The sequence below is a fragment of the Pediculus humanus genome, genomic scaffold (assembly GCF_000006295.1).
Source record: "Pediculus humanus corporis 1103172107592 genomic scaffold, whole genome shotgun sequence".
Classification (NCBI taxonomy): domain Eukaryota; kingdom Metazoa; phylum Arthropoda; class Insecta; order Psocodea; family Pediculidae; genus Pediculus; species Pediculus humanus.
In genome coordinates this window covers 244,892-260,115 of record NW_002987206.1, presented here as the reverse complement: position 1 = coordinate 260,115, position 15,224 = coordinate 244,892, and the positions used below count along the sequence as shown (strand labels likewise).

The window sequence follows — 15,224 nt, the reverse complement described above, 5'->3', positions numbered from 1 at the left end:
AATAATAATAACTATTGTTTTAAGTATTATTTTATTGGTAAGATTTGTTTTATTTATTTATTTATTTATTAATAAGTTATTAAAAGTACTTTTAATTTAAATTTTTATTTTTTTATAATTTCAGATAGATAATTGTTCAGGTAAGTTAACAATAAATTTTTTTTTGTTTAAAAAGAAAAAATTTTAGTTTTAATTAAAAAAAAAAATAAATAATTTTTTAGGTTATGGACTTTATGGACAATATGGATGCGGTTGTACACCACCAGTAAGTTTCTTTTTTATAAATAAATAAATTCTGTCAATTATTATAAACAAAAAAAAAAAAAAAAATTAATAAATTAAAAATTTTTATTTTATAGGGTTATGGACTTACATCTGGAATAGCACTTTCAAAGTAAGAAAACAAAAAATTTTTTTTTAATATATATCCTACTCGTTCCAGTCATTATTAATAATAATTTTTTTTTTTTTGGTATTCCAGGATGCCATCTTTGGGATTAGGTTGTCCATCAACTTGGTAACTAAAATTTTAAATTATTTTTTTATATTTTTTTTTATCCTTTTTTTTATTATTTTTTATTAAAATTTAATTTTTTTTAGCTGTTTAAGTATGACAAAACCTTGTTTATTGACTAAACTTCTTCTTTTGAAACAGAAACTTTTGCAAAAGTGAGTTTTTACTTCTCTTTTTTTTCCTCCTTCATTTTAAATTTAAATATATATTATTATTATTATTATTATTATTATAGGAAAATGATGAGTGGTTGCGGTTTAGGATGCGGAAAATGCGGGGGATGCGGATGCGGATGCGGAAAAATGCTTTGTTGTAGTATGATGTAATTTACAAATTTATATATTAAACAACCATTTTCTTCTCTTTTTTTTTTTGATACAAAAAAATATTATATTTTTATATAAAATAAAAATAATTGTTTAACAAATCAAAAAAAAAACAGAAAAACAGAAAAACAATTTTATTTTTTATTTTACTTTGGCTAAAAAAAAAACCCTAAATCATCATCATCATCATCCAATTAACCGTTACAAATTTAATGACGTCATTAATGGCGGTTTCCTTTAAATATAAATAAATTTGTTGTCGTTATTTCCTTAACTTCACAAATATAATAATATAACCGAAATATGAAAGTTTAAACCGAAACATTAAACGGTTGTTGTTGTTGTTGTTTGCCTCGAGTGCCGCAAAGATAAAAATCTTTTTTTGACTATGCAAACAAAAAAAAAAATGAAATAAATTTTTGTTAACAACAACAACAACGTGACGACAAAGTTTTAATATAAAAGAATATTAGATCAAGTTACAAAAAAAAAAAAAAATTCAAAATGGATTTATTTTAAGTCTTAAAAAGTTTCTACTTTGTTCCGCCATATTTGTTACCTTTTCTTTATGTAAAGGAATTTAATTTAAATACAATTTACATTAACAAAATTTTATTTATTTATTTAAAAATTTAATATAAATTTAATTAAAAGGTAAAGGTTATAAAAAATTTGTTGATGATGACGTCATCGATGACATTATAAACAACGCGTGTGTGTGTGTGTCACGTTTGTTTGTTTGTTTTTGTAAGGAATGAATGAAAATAATATGTGTGTAACACGATTGATTATGTTTCCAACCTGGCAATGACTTTATTAAATGTAACAGATTTTATATTTCTAAATAATGTTATTTCTCTACCGCATGATAATTTATTATTATTATCCGTACAATCTTCGTACAAACAACAATTTTTTTTTTGAAAAATGTTTGTGCCCGATTGTTTAACATTATTGTTGTTATTATTGTTGTTAAAAAGTGAATTTGAAAATAAAAATTTTATATTTTTTTCATCTTTTAAATCGATTAATAATTTATTATTATTATTGATATGTATTTCGTTTTCTAATGTATCACCACCACCACCGTCATCATGACCGGAAGTAAAAAACCTATCGGAGGAAATCATCGAACGAACGTTTATATCGAAATCTTCCGTTTCGTCGATATTTAAATCGATATCATTTTCTTCGTATTTACGTCTTTTCGCGATTATATTTTCACACGAATAAAAATCTATTCGACATTTTTTATTATTATTATTTTCGATATTTTTACCGGAAATTTCGATATTGATTTCATTTTTACGCTTTTTTCCGTATAAAAATGACGACGACGACGATGCGTTGTTTCCTTTTTCTTTATTCCTATCGTTTAACCTACGATTTCGTTCGAATTTTTTCGAAATGACGAATTTTCTATTCGAAAGTGAAGAAGAACACAAGCGTTTGAAAAATTCATAAATGACGTCATTGTTATTCGAACCAAAGTTTATCTTCTTTACACAATTGAAAAATGAATAAAAATTTAATAAAATAAAATCACTCGATTTAAATAAATAATTTTCACGTGGTAATAAATATTTATCACGATAAATAACGGACGGTAGTAAAATTTCATTAAAACTATTTTTTTTTATTTCACTTTCCGTTCTAACAACGTCATTTAAATTATCATTATCATCATTTATTAAATGTCTCGTTTCGACCGACGGATTATCATTATTATTATTAGTTTTCGATACAGGTATAATACAATAATCATCATTCGAATCGTTATAATTAATAATATTATTATCATCATTATTTAAATTTAACGTAAAAACGTTGGATACGTTTATGTCTTGATAGATATTATTATCGTTAAAGTTTTCTTCTTGTTCACCGCCTTCTCGATTTCCGTTCATTATTCCTCTATGAAATTTAATATTATTTCCATTTAGTAAAGTCTTATGTAAAAAATTAACGTTCGAACACGATGATTTGTTTGATTGTTGTTTCCATATTTTTTCATCGCGAGTTTCTTTCAATAATTTTTTCATTGTGTTGTTAATTAGTACGTTACGACAAAGCCAAGTTTCCGGATCTTCGATTTTACGTAGTTTATTACTCGATATTTTAATTATCCTCCTCCTTTCTTCTTTTATCCTGTACCTGACGGTTGGAGGAACGTAAAGTCTTTTACTATTTAAATTATTATTATTATTAAATGACGTGAATGATGAAAAACCCAAAGGTGTAATAAAATTATTATTATTATTATTATTATTTATTTGTTGTTTTGAAACGTTTAATATTCCATTTGAATCGAATACGACGTTATTATTATTATTTAATTTTTTTTTTTTACATTCTTCATTATCGATACCTGAAAATATAAAAAATATTATTATTATGTTAACAAAAAAAAAATCGCCATATTAAATAAAATTATAATTTTTTTTCCCCAATGAATACCTTACATGTAAATAAATAATAATAATAATAAATTTTTTGTTAATATAAACAGTAAAAAATGATAACACTTTCACTCGGTGGGAGAAAGGGAAGGGAGAGAAGGGGAGGGAGGGGGAAAAAGAAGGTGAAAGTTTATTATTATTATTATGAAAACTCATAAATAAATTTAAAAAAAAAAAAAAAAAAAATGGCAACGACGAAAACCCCTCCCCCCCATTTTTTTATCACTTGCATTTACAACTTTAAATAATTAATAATAATAATAATGATAATGATAATAACTAAAAATTAATATGCATTTTTATTAATTTTTCCAGTAATTAAAATTTTCTTTTTTTTTTATTTAAAAAAAAAAAAATAATAATAATTTAACGTTTACGGCAATTTTTTCTTTTTTTTATTATTGTCCTCTTTAAATTAGAAAGTTTTTAAAAAAAAAAAATTAAAAAACTTTCACTTCGTAAAATTATTAAAATTTTCGCCATATTGGAAGTAACCATCCAATGATATTTCCTAGATTATGATGTTTTTTTAAAAAAAAAAAAAAACTCTTATTATAAAGTTTTCTCTTGTCTACTTTTATACACACCCGCCATTTTTACAGTTTTCCGTGTTGCCCTTGGAAAATCATCATCATCATCATCGGAGAATTCCGATTCGACTACTACACATTAAGAATAATAAATAAATAATAGAATTTATTATTATTATTATTATTGTTATTATTATTATTATTATTATTATTATTATTATTATTATTATTATTATTATTATTATTATTATAAATATATAATTTGATTTTTTTTAATCTGTGTGCGAATATTCTGGAAATATTATTTTTCCGGGAAAAATTATCATTATTATTATTATTAAAAACATTGAAACGGGAGGTGGAGGATGATGATGATGATGGGGGGAAGGGGGGATTTCTTTTGCAAAAAAAAAATAAAAATGAAAATGTAATTGTCAAAAAAAACGACTTTGTAAAAGATAAATAAGCCAATCACAGGCCTTCCATATCAAACTGAAAGTAATTGGAATACCGTAAACACAGGCTCTCTTTAAGGTCGGTGAACTAAAAGTGGATTCTCTCTCTCTCTCTCTCTCTCTCTCTTTAAAAAAAATATATATATATATAATTAGTTTATTTGTTAGATAAACCGTGTGTTATAATACAAATTTGAATTTTTTTCTTTTTTTTATGTTCAAAACATTAAAATTCTTTAAAATGGCATTTAATGCAAATAATCCAGGTTTGGCTTTTGTCCTTTTCCCTTCTCTCTCTCTCTCTCTCTCTCTCTCTCTCGCTCTTTTTCTTTCCATAAAACGGTTCTTTTGAATGTTTTTTTTTTTAAATACGGTCTAGAAATCATTTATTTTATTTAGTTTTCCATAAAAATTATAATAAATGATGTATTTATATATATTTATTTATTTAATATGTGCGTGGGTAAATTTATGAATTTGCAAAAAGAAAAAAAATATAAAATTTTTATATATAAAGAGAGAAAAGGAGGGAGAGAGAGAGAGAGAAAGTTGTCGTTTTTAACAAATCACTTTTATATATATTGATAATAATAATATTTTATTACTCTTTTTTATTATACTATAATTCCTTCTTTAAAAAATAAAGAAAGAAAACAGTATTATTATTATTATTATTAATATTATGGCATGTCTTTTACAACATAGAAAAAAAAAAAGAAAAGTTGATTACGGAACGCATAGAAGAAAAAATTCAGGGATAAATATATAAATGGCGAAATCATACTTTTATGTCATCAATTTTGTTGAAACAAAAAAAAAGACAAATTCTGACAAAGACAATTGCTACTCCATTTTACTATAATTATTATAAATTTAAATTTAAAATGAAAAAAATCAGAGAAAGTTTCCAAAAAAATGGAACGTTGATATTTAGAAATTGGAATACTACTGGAATTATCTCCATTCACTCAAAAACAATTTTCTTTCTTTTTTTTTTTTTAAATTAAAATCCTGGAATTCTCTCGCTGGGAATAAAAAAAATACACAAAAACCCATAAATAAAACATCCTTAAAAAAAATTAATAATGATAATATCAAGTCATTAAAAACAGAAAGTGAAGGGTAACAAACAAAAAAAAAAAAATGAACACAGATGTTTTGTAGTTATCTACAACAACAAACAACCAAAAAGCTTTTCAACCATAAAATTATTTTAAAATTTTTTAAATCTAAATCTATACATGCATATAAACCTGAACGAGAAGAATTTTTCATTTAAGGTATGTCATATCACAACAAACAAAAAAAAAAAAAAGAAAACATGATAAAATACCTTTAATAATTTGACCTTGAATTATTTGTTCCCTTTGATTAATTTCATCATCCAAAATACTTATTTCTTCATCGGATCCTGAAATTAATGGAATCGAAGTGCACAATTGTGAAACTGATTCAAAATTAATAAAATCTTCATCTAATATCGTTTCCATTTTAACATTTATTACCATATTATGGGAGTCTTTTATGTTACCTTCCCATTATTAACTTTCACGTAACATTATATTTTATATTTATATTAAAAATATATACATATACATACGCATAATAATAATAATAGTAATAAAAATACTTATTTCATTTTCTTTTACGTTGGCGTTTTTTATCATTCACCGTGTTTTAGTCACATTATTATTATTATTCACTTACAATATAAAAATAATTTATCACAAAATTAATAATAATTAACACAAAACAAAAAAATTATTAACGAAAATAAAAACTGATTAAAAAAAAAAACACACAAACTTGACAGCGAAGGGAACAAAAAAAAAAAAAAAAACCGTTCCCTGGAACGTACAGCTGATTTCTTGATACAACTAAACCACATTTAGAGAGGAAACATATACGTTTCACAAATAAACATTTGATAAACAATTTCTCACATGTTTAGTTTATGTGAAAAATATATTTTCTAAATTGTATTTTTAAAAATGAAAATTTTAAAAAACCTAAAATATTTTTTATTAATCTTAACGAGGTCCATCTTTTAACAATTTTTTATTTTCCTACGGTGGATTTTTAACCAAAATAGAAATGTTAATTTATTTTAAATAGAACTTATTTTCTTAGTTATAACCATGTGAAAACTCATTATTTTATAATTAAAACACAAAATGTTTCAAATTCAAATAAAGTTTAAATAAAAAAAAAAAAAAAAAAAAACTTGTTACGGTGCAACGCCGTCGATTCTTAAAATTTTTTTTTTTTTAAGGTAATTTTAATACTTACGGTAAATAAATTTCACTTGCTTATTATCCTAATTTTAAGATAAATTTCTTCAACAACTGAATCACATTTATAAATAAATAAATTTAAACTTTGAACAAACTGAAAAAAAAATTGATTTTTTTCCATTGTGAAAAAACGTTAAAAATTTGCTTGCAAAAAAGAAAAGACACTAAACGATAAAATTAAGATAAAACTTTTTTTCACTTTTATATAAATAAAACTAACAAATTAATATTAATATTATTTGTATCGAAAAAGATAATTTCTTTAGATAAAAACGTTAATTTAAATTAATTTTCTGTTAAATTTTAACTTCACACTCACAACCGACCGAATACCAATAAAAATTTGAAAAATGGCGACGAAAAAATGACGTATGATGATGACGTAGTTGCTATCAAAGAGAAAACTTAAAATTTTTTGTTTAATTTCTCGATTTTAAAATAATAATTATTATTAAAATTATCATTATCTTTTTTTTTATCTCAATAATTAAATAGTACAATTAACAAAAGCAATTATTATTGTTTGTTATCGAAAAACTGAAAACAATTTTTTAAGGGAAAAATGTCGACAAACCGTTAAAAAAAAATAAAATTTTTTAAACCCATTATAAAACCATTAACGGTTTTTTATAATTAGTTTATTGTTTTTTAATTGTTATTAAAACAAGAAAAGGTAATTAAATTTTTAATACTCACCCAATAATTCAAATCAATAATATTAGATTACTAAAAATAATAATTAATAAATTTATTATTATTACTTTTTTATTTATATTTTTTATTATTATTATTATTACATAATTAAAGTTATTAAATTTTTTATGCAATATAAATAAAAAAATGTGCAAAAAAAAATAAATAAATAAGTTAATAAATAGAAAAAAGAAGTATAAATATGAAATACAAATAAATAACAAATTAATTTTTTTTTTTTCCAAATGTAAAAAAACTTTTAAATTATTATTATTATTATTAAAATATGATTTTTGGGCTAGAATCAAATTTAAATATTAAATTTACAATTTATATATATATAATTATTAAGGCCTTACATAAGTTTTTTTAAATAAATTTTTTTTAGAGAATACAAAAATTTTCAAAGGCGTTGTTGTTGTTGTTGTTAATTGAATTGAATTTAATTTAATAATAACATTTTCTTTATTAAATTTAAAGAAAAACACTCGCACATGCATACTACTCACACGCACATTCTTAATAAAATAACAAAAACAAATAATAATAATAATAATAATAATAAATAAATCGATCACAGTTTGTATTATTGCTTGAAACTTTTTTTTTTTTTTTGCATTTATAAAATTGCTTTACATGTTTTGCTAATAAAATATTATTATTATTATTATTATTACTCACAAAACGCATTTACGTCATCAAGCAAATCACTCAAAAAAATTTTTTTTTTTTTATATTGCAATTAATAATTATAAATAATAATAATATGATAAACTTTGTTTCGAATGCGTTTTTATATACAAACAAACGAAAAAAAAAAAAACAATTAATAAACACGATGATGATGATGATGATGATTTAAATACAAAAATTAATAATAATAATAATAATAATAATAATAATAATAATTGATCATTTAATTTGACCTGGTTAAGCGAGATGTTTTTATTTGTTTAAATATTCAGTCTGACTGCAATTTTTCTTTTTTTTAAATTTCACGGTTGTTTTTACTATTATTATTATTATTATTATTATTATATTTACACGAGATTAAAAAATATAATTTTTATTTTATAACTTAACTTATATATATATATAATTTTTTATGTACATAATTATTCATCGTTATTAATAATAATAATAATAATAATAATCGTTTCTGTTGTGCTTTTTTTTTTTATTTAAAGCACAATAAAAAATATGTATAAGTAATACAAAAAAAAATTTTTTTAAACCTCATTTCAAACAATTTTATTGTAAATTTCAGTGAGAAAAAATAAAAATTTATCACGTGACATTGTATGTGTGTGTGTGTGCATGTAAATTTATAACACATTAATAAAATTTTATTTTTTTTTTATATTCAGACTCATTATTATTATTATTTACTTTCCAATTCAAATGAATTTTTTTTCTACCCGATTGATATAAAACCAATTTGAAATTAGTGAATTATATATATTTGTATTGAAATTAACCTAATTAATAAAATTATAAAAAATCTTTCGAAGATTGTCTTAAATGTTTATTTACATCTTCCGCATCCGATCTATTTCCTTCCGGTGATGATGTTGTTGGATTATCAGGAGTCGTGGGTGATAACATCGGTACTGTTGGAGCTGTAGATTTGAGTCTCAGTTTACATTTTTTTTTCTTTAAAATTAAAGATGTCGGAACGGTAGACTCTGAACATCTTGTTACCGAGGCTCTGGAAAATTAAATTTTAAATTAAACCATAAGTAGTTTAATAACCATGGAGTTCGCTGGAGAGAATAAATCACCTGTCTGATTTTCCAGCCGACATAGAACTTGTTTCGCCCATACACGAAGGTTTTAACAATACCCCGCCAAATGTTTTCTGCTGTTGTTCTCCATTGCTATTATAAACTTCGTTACCGTCTGATTCGGTTTTACGTTCTTTTATTTCTCTTACGGTGTTTTCATCACTTAATTTTAATACCAAATCACTTATTAAATCTTCTAAACGTCCTATTTTTTGATTAAGTCTTTGCACTTCCAATTTCACATCTACTTTAAAGTTCATTATATTGGACATTATTTCTTTGTATTCTGCATTTGGGAATACAATTTGAGACGGAAGAGCTGATATATTCGTTGTTGTTGCTGTTGTTGATGATGTTGTTGTGCTTGCTGTTGGTGGCTGATCATTTTCAACGCATACATTTTCTTTTTCGGTGCTTGTTATTGATCCGTTATCGAACGATTTGACTCTTTTTATGTCGGGCGTTGATCTCACATCAGATTTTACAATTTTGGGTGCTAAGGAAACAACAGATCCAGGTCGTAATGTTAATACTTTATTATCTTCTACTTCTACCAGTTCCTCGATGGTGTCTTGACGCATAATGACGGCACTTCCTCCAGTACTACCCACGGATGCAACTTTTTGAAGTCTGGGAAATACTTTATTACCGCTTCCAGACGAAACATTTCCGTTACCACAAACTGAGTTCGTTGATAAATTATTACTACTTTCTTTACCGTTTCCTAAAAATAAAATCAAATTCGTTTTTTGACTGATGATAAAACTATTTATACTCGTTTTAATTTCTGTTAAATATAAGAATGAGTAAATTACCGATTGACACGGCTCTCATTAAAGTCGATCTATTTGAAGTATTAACTTCAGTACCCAAATCCAGACTTTTCCCACCCAACAATCGGCCCCATTTACTGTTTCCTACGTTGGTCGGACGAGTTTTTACATAAGATATGGGAGCGAGTGTAGATCCCGAACTTCCAGAACCAACGCTAGAATCATCTTTTTCGATGACAGAAGTCAATTTATTGGATGACAAAACCCGAATCACTTTACAATTACCTACTGGAAATTAATTTTTAAATAAATAAAAAAATAACTGTCGTAGCAGACGACGTGAGTTTTTTAACTTCACCTTCGGGTGAATAATTTTTTTCGCTGTCGCTTTTTTCGCTTCCTTTTTCCAAATCGTTACTGGTCTGTGCAAGTCCATTTTGTACGGGTGTCGCTTGACTTTGTGACCTGTCCCGACGAAATTTAGAAAATATTTTACGAACTAAATGATCCTGATTTTGATCCAATTGTGGTTCGTTTTTCCGTCTTTCTGCTAATTCTTTTTCTCTTCTTACGTCAGCTACTTTTCTAAAAATCAGCTGAAAAAAAAAAAAAAAAAATTTTTCTTTAACACAATTCTAATATAAGTAACTGCACTCATTTGGATAACGAAGACAAATATCGTTCAAACATAAAAAAAAAAAAAATGTTTAATTTACCCTGTGCCTTAAATTGTAAGTTAAAATTAAATTTCTAGCAAATGAATTGGCGAACGCTTGATAAAAATCTAATACTTCCAATAGTTTATCCCTTTTTATTAAATGTAGATCACAATACGTAAGAGCCCGAACGTTGGCAGCTGATTGTCCGATAGCATTATCTTTCCAAAAAGAATCACCAAAAACATCTCCTTTACCTGGACAAGGAAAAAAATTTTTTTTATTTTTAAAAAATAATTTCAAAAAAATTTTAAATCAATTTTACTCACCGAGAATGGCGACAACTTCATCATCTTGAATGACTTCTAGACTTCCGGTTACAATAAAGCATAAACTGTCAATACTTTCCCCCGTATGGTATAAGAGATCACCAGGAGCCGAATGACTCATATAAAAATGCATTGCTAACGCGCGTAGGCAACCATCAGAGGCGAGCCTAAACGCGGGATGTTCATTAAATACTTTTCTGTTTAAATGTACGCATATGTCGGCCTTCATGTCTTTCGGACAGTAATTTAAAACCTGAAAAAATGGCGAATATTATATTTACCTTAAAGCGATTTTAAAAATTTAAAGGTAAAAAATTTACTTTGTCGGTGTCCAAGCCTTTGGTCATGGCCCACGTAGAAACTACATAATCCATAACTCTTTCAGATAAAGCTTTGGGTACTTCGTTCAATTTCATAAATTCTCGTACGTTGTTTAGCATATCGTGATATTTAGCCGTAGCCGAAGTCATTTGTTGAATTATGGTCGTCACATGACCAAAAATGGTGGCATATAAAAGGGCTGTAAATAAAAAATATTCATTTAAAGTTTAATAATAAAGTTTAGTTTTAGTTTTTTTTTTTTTTTGTAATTGAATTTACCGGCAATTATCATCATGCAAATTGTAAAGATTTTTTCGTTGTCTGTTTCGGCAGCAACATTTCCAAATCCGACGCTCGTCATGCAAGTCATAGTAAAATAAAGAGCAGTCACGTATGTCGTTTTCTTACTGGGACCATCGATCAATTCGGGGGTCCCTGATTTGTTCGACCAAATATATGTGTAGGGTGTTTGTGTAACGTTTGCCAATTTCCACAACCACGTGTATTGAACACCGTTATCGGTATCAGATTTTCCTATTGAATACCTATTAGTAAAAATCAAATATAAATAAATATTTTCACGACTAAACAATTTCATTTAAAAAATTTTAAAAAATATTAACCAAATGCAAGCCAACCAATGAGCAACTAGCATATAAAAGCATAAAAGTAAAATTAACATGGCTGCTCCGTATTCAAGGTATCTGTCTAATTTTCTAACGACTCGACCCAATCTAAGAAGCCTGACCACTTTGAGAGCACTAAATAGAGATCCGATTCCCTATAAATATAATTAAAAATTGTTAACACACACGTTAAATAAAAACAAAAAAAAATTTTTTTTTTTTTTTGTCCTACTTACGTCTTCGTCATGATCGAAAGCATTAAAAACATCATAAGGTAAACAACTGAGGAGATCAATTATAAACCAACTTTTAAAATAATTAGTTCTAATAACTTTTGGATCGGAAACGACTTCGCCACCGGGGCCTACAAATGTCGTGTGAAAATTTAAAACTATATCGATAAAAAATATAACATCGACAATGGAATCAATGACTAAAAGTGAAACATCTTCAGAAGTTTTATTCTTGAAAGCGACATTATAAGGTACCATAATAGCCGTGTAAAAAGTGAGGCACAATATAATCCAGTCCCAAATAGCTTTAAACGCACAATAATGAAGAAGAATATGTGGAGGAGTTTTTGGTGCTTCTTGACGATATTGTGGCATAACATCTGCATTTAGACTCATCATCTGCTAACACCGTCAACAAATAAATTAAAAAAAATTTAATGTTATGTAAAAATTTACAAGTTTTTCACATTATTTAGTGTAAACTCATTTAAAATATATGTTTAACTTACGTGAGCCAAATGAGATTGTTTGTTTGTATCTTTTAAATTGGGAAGATGAGAAGAAAATTGTGAAACTAATACCGATCTGCTTCTTGTAACCGAACGAGCAAGTTTGGCAAATTTGCTTAAACCTAAAAAAAAATTGAAATTTTTTTATTTTTCATCTTATAAATATTTAATAATGATAATTTTAAAAAAAAATGATTACCTCCTTTTGTATCTTCTGTTTCTATTGGTTGTTTTAATGCTGTTATATCTCTGAACGTTAATAAAAACAAAACAACCAAATCTCTTTCGTTTTTTATTGGTGCTATTTGAAGTAAAAGCCATAATGGTGTTTCTATAAATTAAATTTAAATTACATAAATCAAATTAATAATAATTCTAAAAAAAAAAAAATAAAACGAAATTGAAAAAAAAAAAGTCAAATAAAATCACAATTTAAAAAACACCCTGTAAAAAAACAAAAAAAAAAAAAAAAAAAATTAATTTTATTTATTTTCAAATGAAAAATTTATTTATATGCTGCACTTACTTAAAAATAAACCGTTAAATAATAATAATAATAATAATAGTAGATGAAATTTTCATGAATATATTTATATATAAATATTTAATTAAAAAAAAAAACAAAAAAGATGAAAATGCAAATTTATTTATATTTATTTCCCAATGAATTTTATTTATTAATAACAATAATAATAATATGGACAGTTATGGGAAAAAACCGTGATGTAATCAATTTTTTTTTTTTTGTTTTAAACTTTTTGCAAATAAAAACATCATTTAATTACTAAGACACCACCACGTGTATATAAAAAAATTATTTTTTCTTTTTTTTTAATTATACGTATTGATGACTATTTTTAATTATTCAATATCCTTCAAATTTCCATAATAAAAACCGTTGAAAAAAAAGCCCTAATGGCCGATTTTTATAAGAAATTATTAAACTAAAATAATTTATTTTTTCAAATCGATAACGATTCATAACAAATTTTTTAAAAAATAATAAAAATGGAAAAAACAAGCATGCGAATAATAAAAAAAAAAAAATTAAAATTTTGTGCTAATTACTTTTCAAATTTAGATATTAATATATATATACACGATAATATAATTTTTTTTTAATTATCTACTGAATAAAAAAAAGAAAGAAGATATAAATTCAAACTTAATATTTTATATAAATATATGTATGTACAAGTATCAAGCATAAATTTTTAGTATTTTTTTTTTTTTTTTTTAAAGAGAAAAACAATAAGAAAAGGTAAAAAAATGTGATTAATAATAAAATTTTCTTTTTTTAAAATGATCAAAAGTTTCCAAAAAAAAAAAAAAAAAAAAAAAAGAGAAAAGAAAAATAGAAATTTTTTTATTGTGCTTTAGGAAAATATTAATTAGTGATAACCTTTTAACAGTTTTTTTTGTGTACAAACGAAATTCATTTTTAAAAAAACTGTTTAAAAAAAAAAAACGTACCTTTCGGTGTACCTGCAATGCAGCATTAAATAAATATAATCATGAAAATATTTATGACGTGTCATTAGAGTTTTTTTTTTTTTAATTAAACAAAACGATTTTAACTCATCTTTCCTCCTTCATTTATTTTTCTGATTCGACGATTAATTAAATATTAATTACATATATATTTAACAAAAATCATAAATTTTTAATTATTTGCAATCAAATTAATAATAATAATAATAATAATAATAATTTGTTATTTTATTTAAATTTTTTTTAGAGTAGTAGTAGTAGTAGTATTATTTTAAATAAATAGAATTTATTGGTACATGCAAAAATTTAAAATAAATGTTAATAAAATATGAATAGAAGAATGTTTAATTAAGTAAATGCAACCTGGGGGGGGGAGGGAGGGGGGAAGAGAGAGAGAGAGAGAAAAATTGATAATGATTCATGGTATGGTAAGTTTTGAGCCAGAATGAACAAAGTAAAAATTAATAAATTTGTTTTATCAAACTTACTGTTTTTTTTATAAAGCAATATTTCAAATTGATCGTGAAGTTGACTTTCCAAACATTCGTCTATTCTTGAAATTGTTTCCTTATCCGTCAGCTCTCCATACATGAAAGTGCACCTACAGGATTTCTGCATAACCTGTCAATAAATTATAGAAAATTTAATCGTTATGACATGATATATGAAATGAATAATGTAATGACTCACCTCAGCTCTGTTATATCCGGAAATTTTACAAAATGATTCGTTGCAGTAAACAATTGGAAAATCTACTATTTGGGCATTGGCTAGAAGGAAACTGCTATCCGCTGAAATTGTAGTATCTCTTAATTAAAAAATAAATAAAAATTTTTTTCAAATTTAAAAAAAAAAAAAAAAAAAACAATATCAGAAAAAGGTATAACTCTAACCGAATCCATTCATAAATCGTTAAAATAAATTTGAAAAAAAATTTTTTTTTTTTTTTATGTTAAGATTGTCCTTAGCAGGAATTTACTTACGCTGAGAACTTGATCTTCGTATAATATTTTCTAAAAATGTATTTTGAGGAGCTACAAGTCCTTTCCTACCACCAGGCATGATGTTTTTTTCTTCTTTTTTTTTTCAAATATAATTTATAATTAAATTATAATTAAAAAAAAAAGATTCAATACAACATTCTTGACAAATAATAATAATAATAATAATATGATTAATAATTATTTTTTGTTTTTTTTTTCATATTAAAAAAAATTTTTTTTTTTTTTCG

General features: G+C 24.4%; 2 protein-coding genes across 2 annotated transcripts; both read right to left on the bottom strand.

The window, feature by feature from the left end:
- Positions 1 to 5,448: 5,448 nt before the first annotated feature.
- On the bottom strand, positions 5,449 to 5,774 carry Phum_PHUM231410 (uncharacterized protein; the record flags this gene model as incomplete). Its single annotated transcript, XM_002425958.1, has 2 exons — positions 5,449 to 5,537; positions 5,618 to 5,774. 2 exons carry the CDS (start codon positions 5,772 to 5,774, stop codon positions 5,449 to 5,451), a joined length of 246 nt encoding a protein of 81 aa, XP_002426003.1.
- Positions 5,775 to 8,652: 2,878 nt separating this feature from the next.
- Positions 8,653 to 15,055, bottom strand: Phum_PHUM231400 (voltage-gated channel, putative; the record flags this gene model as incomplete). Its single annotated transcript, XM_002425957.1, has 16 exons — positions 8,653 to 8,685; positions 8,805 to 8,979; positions 9,053 to 9,779; positions 9,871 to 10,113; positions 10,187 to 10,424; positions 10,545 to 10,741; positions 10,814 to 11,066; positions 11,134 to 11,333; positions 11,414 to 11,679; positions 11,758 to 11,915; positions 11,997 to 12,392; positions 12,503 to 12,624; positions 12,702 to 12,833; positions 14,482 to 14,614; positions 14,684 to 14,784; positions 14,977 to 15,055. The coding sequence occupies 16 exons, from the start codon at positions 15,053 to 15,055 to the stop codon at positions 8,653 to 8,655; spliced, it is 3,453 nt and encodes a 1,150-aa protein (XP_002426002.1).
- Between the last annotated feature and the right edge of the window lie 169 nt (positions 15,056 to 15,224).